Below are 7,928 nucleotides of genomic sequence, written 5' to 3'. Positions count from 1 at the left end.
GGTCCACCCACTGAGGCAGTGTGCCTGTTTTAATGGGAGCTCACCAAATCCAGCTGAACCGGGACTGAATGAACATGTGATCAAACTCTTCCCAAATGACCATAGGGGTTCTCTGGTGCTGCCACACGAGAAAACCACAAACTTCCCTATCTAGCTGTTGAACACTTGTCATCCCAAAACTCAGGATGCTGAGACACCGAACTGACTGCTTTTAATTACCAAGCCATCTCTCTAGACACCATTCATTTCATTATTGACACAATGGCCACGTTTTACTGTAAGGTTTTATTAAGTGGTTCTGCTCCACGCTAGACTTTGGACAACTTGAGAACAGGACTGGGGCTTGTCCCTGAATCCCAAGCATCTAACAGTGGTCCCAAAACATGGTGGGTGACCGGTCACTGTTCTTCCTTATGAGTGGGATAAGATTGCTTTGCTGCCAAGTTTTCTCAGGGCTGCCTTCATGTCCTTGTTCCTTAGGCTGTAGATAAAGGGGTTCAGTGTAGGGATGACCACCCCACACATTAATGCAGCTATCTTGTCTTTCTGGGAGGAGGTGGGGGATGCTGGCTGTAAGTACACAGCAAAGATGGTCCCATAGAACAATGATACCACGGTGAGGTGTGAGCCACAAGTAGAGAAGGCTTTCCACTTGCCCTGAGCAGAAGGGATCCGGAAGACTGCCCGGAAAATGCAGATGTAGGAGACTAGGATGCAGGACAGTGGGCTGAGGCCCATGATGATGCCGAAAGCAAAGATCACCAACTCATTGGTGTGTGTGTCTGAGCAGGAGAGTTTCAGGAGGGGCATGAGGTCACAGAAGAAGTGAGGGATTTCTGACCCTGCACAGAATGTCAGTTGGGCAATGAGGCAAGTGTGTACTAGGGATTGGAGATTAGTGATCACCCATGGCCCACCCACCAGTAGCCCACAGACATGTGGGCTCATGAGCACTGAGTAGTGCAGTGGGTAGGCAATGGCCACCAGCCGGTCAATGGCCATCACTGCCAGGAGGAAGCTGTCCATGGTCCCAAAGAGGTGGAAGGCATACATTTGGGCAAGGCAGCCCGAGAAGGGGATGGCTGTGCTCTGGGTCTGAATATTCACCAGCATCTTGGGGACAGTGGTAGAGGAGAAAAGGATGTCAACCAGGGACAGGTTGCAGAGGAAGAAGTACATGGGTGTGTGTAGGTGAGAGTCTGAGACAATGGCCAGGATGATGAGCAGATTCCCAAAGACAGTGACCAGGTACATGGACAGGAAGAGTCCAAAGAGGATGGGCTGCAGGTCTGGATTTTCCGAGAGTCCCAGCAGATGGAATTCCAAGACCGTTTGGTTTCTCGGTTCCATGAAGATCTTGCACGATCTACTGGAACAGAACATGGAGCTGGAGTCAGGGATGGGACTCTGGTCCTGTGGAAACCTTTAAGGGTTTGGGAAAGTCCTTCTCCTGCTTGGGGGAAATTTCTTCAAGCTATCTCCAGTGGATTTTATATTCTCAAAGCTGTCTAAATCTGAGGCAATTAGAGTCTCAAATCCTTGACTGAGGTACATGATCAACTTGGATGTTGTCCAAGGTGGGTAACCTTTGCCCACAGATCAGTTCTGGAAGGTTCCACAAATACCCGTATGGTAAAAGCTCAGATAGCCAGCTTGCGGGAGGTGGTCGAAGGTGGTTTCTGGGGCTGGAGAGATGACTTAGCAGTTGAGAGGACTTGCTAGACTTCTTCTAGAGGACCTGAGTTTGATTCTTAGTGCTCACATTGGGTGGCCATCTGACCACCGAACAGACATGCACCATGCTCTCCCACTGTAGTATAACAGGGTCAGCTGACCATGGACTGAGCCTCTGAAACCCTGAGTCAGAATGAACCTTCCTTCTTTAAAGCTGATTACTTCAGGTATTTTGGGACAGGGACTGAAAACTGACTAACATGTATCAAATCTCAACTCAGAACATCTACAGTGAAAGGAACCTGACGTCTCCTTTTATTTCTTTCCCCAGGTCTCTCACTCTCTTCCCTTCTCCTTCCCTTGTACCTTTCTACCAATGAGAGTTGCTGAGATCATGGTGTCTAGGTCTGGGAAAGTCCTTCTATCTACGTGTTGCTTTTATTGGTTAATGAATAAATCTACTTTGGCCAGTGGGTTAGCAGAATAGGGCAAGGTGGAAATTCCAAGCAGATAGAGGAGGAGAGTAGGCAGAGTCAGAGAGAAGCCATGGAGCCCCTCACAGGTGACAGATGCCTCTGCTGGAGCCCACCAGAACCTTGCCAGTAAGTCGCAGCCACGTAGTGATACATAGATTAATAAAAAAATGGGTTAATTTAACATATGAGTTAACTAGCAATATGCTTAAGCGACTGGTCAAGCAATGTTTTAAATAGTATAGCTTCTGTGTAATTCTTTCAGGTCTGAGCCTGACGAACAAATAGCCTCCACCTACAGTGTCTCTTCACAGCAACAGAACACTGACTAAGACATGTTCTAGCTACTCGTGCAGAGAACATGAGCTTAGTTCTTAGACAGCAGCACTGTCTAAACACACTATATAAGCACACACATATGTAAAATGTGAGATAAAATCTTTAAAAAAGAACAATTTGAGTATTAATCTTTTCTTAAGAATAGGTAATTGAGGGGCGGGAGAGATGTCTCAGCAGTTAAGAGCACTGGCTGCTCTTCTAGTGGACCCAAGTTCAATTCCCAGCACCCACATGGCAGCTCACAACTCCCTGTAACTCCGGTTTCAGAGATTCTGACACCCTCACACAGATATACACACAGGCAAAACACCAATGCATATAAAATAAGTAAATAATAAAATAGACTAGATAATGAATAAAGAATTTATGATATGGGGCTGGAGGTGTAGCTCAGTGGTACAAGGTGTGTTTCACATGCGTGAAGCGCTAGGTTTGCTCTTCAGCATCATAAATAAAAATAAGCATAAAATTGTGTGTTTGCAGGTACACAGTGGAATGCTATTCAACTTCAGAGAAGGGAATCTTGCCACTCACTACCACATAGATGGACCCAGAAAAGGTTCTGCTTAATGAAACTAAAGCAAAGCCACATCATCTCAATTACGTATTACAATCTGAAAAAGTTGAGTAGAATCAGGCAGCTGAGTGGCAGTTAACAGAGTCTGGCAAAGGTATGGGTTGGAGTTAGTCCAAAGATTTAAATTTTCATTTAGAGAGGCATAAGTTGAAGAGATCTGTTATAGAACATGGTGTAGTTAATGACAAAAACCACATTCTTGCAGGTTGCTGGGGTTGCAGATATGGCTAAGAGCGTCTACTACTCTTGCAGAGAACCAGACTTCAGTTTCCAGCAACCATGTAGGGGGGCTTACAACTGCCTGTGATTCCAACTCCAAGGGATTTGATGTCCTTTTCTGACACCTGTACTCCATGTACACACACACACACACACACACACACACACACACACACACACACAAATAAATTTTAAAATGAAAATTACCTAGGAAGTATTGGTGCTATGCATTTGTTCCTTAGCTTAATTTAGTTACTTTGAAATATATGTAGACTTTAAAGCACCATTTACATATTTTTTTTCAACTAAACATAGTTTCAAGGGGTTACAGAGATGGCTCAGCGGTTAAGAGCTCTGGCTGATGATTTCTCAGAGATCCTGAGTTCAATTCCCAGCAACCACATGGTGGTTCACAACCATCCGTCAACCATCCGTAATGAGATATGGTGCCTTCTTCTGGGTTGCAGGCATGCATGAAGTCAGAATACTGTATATATAATAAATAAATAAATCTTTAAAGAACCCACAAAGACAAAAAAATAGTTTTAAAGATTGTGTTCAGAGCTGGAGGCATAGTTCAGTGGTGGAGCCCTTGTTAACCTGTATCTGACCCTGAGTTTAACCCTCATCACTCTGAGAAAGAATTTTTGTATGCTTGCTAGTAATATTTAATTGAGTAATACAATTACAGTAACAGCTGCAACTATCAAAATCAGGTTTGGGATTAATTAAAATGACACAACGCAGTAGATGACAGCAGAACCTGGTAGATAAAGAGGAGTTGGTTTCGCTCGAGTTCTCCACCTGCTTTTGGGTCATGTACCCCATCAGCAATGTACTTAATATCCGAATTCCTTCCTGTATGTTCTATACACACACAGCCCTTTCCAGACTGCACCCAGCAACCTAGGAATCCCCTCCGGCCCCTACCCACACCAGAATACCTGTCCTCCCATCTTTGAACAATGCTGTAAGTTTCCCTACTCACAGTCATGGTTAGACAATTTCTGTTCAAGTATGTAAACAGTTTATGTAAACAGAGACTGCTTATTTGTTTCCCGGCCTCCCAAACCCAAATAATCACACAGAAACTAGATTAACAACAACACTGTTCAGCCAATAGCTTAGGTATATTCCTACCTAGCTCTTTCATATCTTAAATTAACCCATTTTGGGTTTTGGGTATAGGCACAGTAAGGCAAAGCTCGAGCAGCGCTTTAGGAGATTATGCCCATGCATAATTGGGTGTACATATGATTAAAATGATGCAGTATGGGAAGAGACATGGGCAACAGAGAAATGACTATATCTCCTGATCTATGGGAACTGCCCAAATAACTCTCCTCAGTAAGCAGCCTCCTCTTGAAGCCCATAAAAATGTGGCTCGCTGTCTTTTTTTTTTTTTTTCTGAATAATTTTCTTGATTCTTTCTCAAGTCTGTGTGAACCTCTGTTTAAAATTCTTGGGAAAAGAGACCAAGAACTTGAAAACATCTGGCCCAGACCCAGATCACCACCTCTCCCAAACCTCACTCTTTCTTTAAAGTTTGTGAACAGCTCTCACGACTCTGAAGTTGTTGAGGTTGAGAGGGCTCCTGAGATCACTCAGTTTATAAATACCCAGTGTCTCATGTGTGTGTGTGTGTGTGTGTGTGTGTGTGGTGCTAGAGACTGCACAAGCTGGGCAAGTGCTCTACTGTTGAGTTCCATTGCCAGCTCATTTTTTACTTCTTCTTTTGAGATATGATCTCACTAACTTGTCCAGGCTGGTCATGAGCTCATTCTACAGCCCTGGCTGCCATTAAATGCACAATTCTCCTGCTGCAGCCTCCAGGGTAGTTGGGATTGCAGGTCTGCGACCCCAGACCTGAGTCTAAGTCTAGGTTTATCTTCACCACATGGGGCTCCACTGATTCTCTCTGTGGGGCTCTTTTCACAAATTCAATGCAAGGGAAAGGCATTCAATTGTAAATGTATCTCCCTGCCTTCCAAAGAACATTATTCTCCAGGAAGATTTAAGGATTGTTGAAATGGGACTAGAATGTAAATGATAGAGCACGGGATGGGAAGAGATGTGGGTAAAAGTGAGGAAACTAGAAAGAGACTCACATAGGCAGGCAAGATGGCTCAGCAGGTAAAGGTGCTTGCTGCAAAGTCTAAAGACCTGAGTTCAATCCCAGAAACCCACATCGTTGAGGGAGAGAAGTGACTCCCACAGGTTGTCCTCTACCCACCTATACACACACAGAGACACACACACAGACACACACACACGCACACATACACACACAGACACATACACAGACACACACACACACACACACGCACACACACACAGAGACACACACAGAGACACACACACAGACACACACACAGACACACACAGACACACACACAGACACACACACACACGCACACACACACAGAGACACACACACAGACACACACACAGACACACACACAGACACACACACAGACACACACAGACACACACACACACACACACACACACGTGCCCACTCCCCCATAAACAATTATGTAAATAAAAGGAACTGCTGTAACTGGATGGGGGGAAAGGGTCTAAGGGAGCAGGTGTGGTAACATCAAAAAGGAGAGTGGAAGCAGGAGGGGAAAGTGGGGGTAAAGGGTATTATGGGAAGGGAGATGAGGGAGAAGGGGAAGATAACTAATAAAAATGAAATATGTATGAAAATCTCACATGGAAGCTTATTACTTTGTAAGTTAATTTTAAAAATTCAAAAAGAAAAAGAAAGAAAAGCAAGTGTTTGATTAGAGGTAGGGTTCAGTGGTAAAGTACATACATACCTGTCATTCCTGTAGAAGCTCAAGGTTGTCTTGGGCTACATTACCCCAAAAAGGAGAAAGAAAAGAAAATAAGCCCCCACTCCCACCCCACCCCAACCCAAACACCCAAACAAAGAAACAACACAGAGGAGGAGAAAGAAAGTCAACAGGTGTGATGGTGACTGCCCCGCCCCAAGGTGCTGTGAGAGCAGAGGAGGCAGATGGTAAGGCAGCCTCCTCGAGGTGGGAGACACATGGACAGGGAATTCAGGAAGGTCATTAGCATCCTCTCCCTGCTCACCAATCCCAAGACAGGTCTTATTTTGCAAGACAGGGTTGGGGTTTGAGTTTGAGGCATTTGCAGCGCAATGTCAGATTCTTTTGGGCTGCTGGGTGAAGCCGTGATTCCCTGTCATAAACACATTTGCAGCTGTCTTCGGTGGGTGATTGCGTTGCCCTATGGTAGTAGTTTTTGGACCATCCCCATTGCGGGGGTGGGGGCTTTTAAAAGCCCAAGAAGAGCTGGCCTGAGGACACATCTGAAGAACTATCCCACTGGGGACCCTGTTCTGTGACTACCCCATTTGTACAAGTGTCCTCCAACTGCAGACTCTAAATGTTGTTGCACGTATGTCCTAACATTAAGTTTGACCCCCTCCTTTTTATCTCTCCGGTCTACCATTGGCCACCCCTACCATCCTCCAGTCAGGAAGGAGCTGAGTTCCCTTTCTTCAGTCTTATTGTTCATCTTATTGTTCTCTGTCCTTCCCTCTCTTGCTCACCAGATTGGCATCAACAAAGAAGGGTTCTTTTCAGCAACCTTCCTTATCCATCATCCACCAGAACAAGCAGAGGTCAGGGCTCAGACCCCAGGAAGGGCACAGGAAGTCATTCACTGTGACAGCTGAGATAACCTGCTATCCTTGGGAGGAAAACTCGGATGTGCCCCCAGCCTGGGGCAGATGAGCAGAAAGCCAAGGGCCCTGGCAGATACTTATATTTGGGGACTCTTGGGGACTCCATCCCCAAGCTCTTTGTTAAGAAGAGGATGCTAATTATTTTGTTCCTGTTCTTGTCCCACGTGACCTCCTCTCTGAGGAAAGCAGGTGGTTTGGGATCATGTGAGGAACTAGAGCAGGTGTTAGTGATTTCCCCCCTTGTACTCATTCTCAACTCAGAAGCTCCTAAGCAAGATGGTCCTGCGGGGAGGAGCCAAGTCCCCAGTAGGGTGTCCAGATGAGCCTGAGCAGGGCCTTTCCCTGTGTCTACCTGTGTGGAAACTCCGTTAAAAAGGATTTATGTCACTTGTGTCACCAAGGAAAGTTTCTGGAAAATACTAAGCAGTCGATCAATACACGCCGACTAAATAAATTATCACGTATTTAATTTTGAATAGTGCTTGGCATGACAAGGGCAGATCTGAGTCAGGAGGTCAGCTTCTGGAGTTCCCAGGTTCTTGTTCCTTTTTACAAAAAATTGTACAGAGACACATGGATGATTGGGGGAACAACCTTCTGTGTTATTCTGTACTAAACCCAAGAGACTAGCAAAAGCAAAGCAGAGCTTAATAGAACATTCTGCAGAAAGGATACTGGCATAAAGAGCAGATGAAACAGCTGGTGTTTTTCTTTTGCTGCTGTTGTTTTTAATTTATTTCTAGTTTTTATGTGTATGAATGTTTTGTCAGCATGTTTGTCTGTGCACCACTGCATGTCTAGTGCTCACTGAGGCCAGGAAAGGGTATCAGATATCAGGATATCAGATATCAGGATATCAGATATCAGGAACTGGAGTTACAGATGTAACCTACCATGTGGGTGCTGGGAATTGAACCTGGGTCTC

General features: G+C 45.1%; 1 protein-coding gene across 1 annotated transcript; it reads right to left on the bottom strand.

Annotated features, from left to right (window-relative positions):
* Positions 1 to 411: 411 nt before the first annotated feature.
* Or1i1 (olfactory receptor family 1 subfamily I member 1) lies at positions 412 to 1,350 on the bottom strand. The gene has a single exon (XM_048439609.3). It carries the CDS (start codon positions 1,348 to 1,350, stop codon positions 412 to 414), a length of 939 nt encoding a protein of 312 aa, XP_048295566.3.
* Positions 1,351 to 7,928: the final 6,578 nt, after the last annotated feature.

The sequence above is a fragment of the Myodes glareolus genome, chromosome 6 (assembly GCF_982192425.1).
Source record: "Myodes glareolus chromosome 6, mMyoGla1.1, whole genome shotgun sequence".
Lineage (NCBI taxonomy): Eukaryota > Metazoa > Chordata > Mammalia > Rodentia > Cricetidae > Myodes > Myodes glareolus.
The sequence above is the reverse complement of the archived record's forward strand: the minus strand, read 5'-3'. Positions and strand labels throughout refer to the sequence as shown.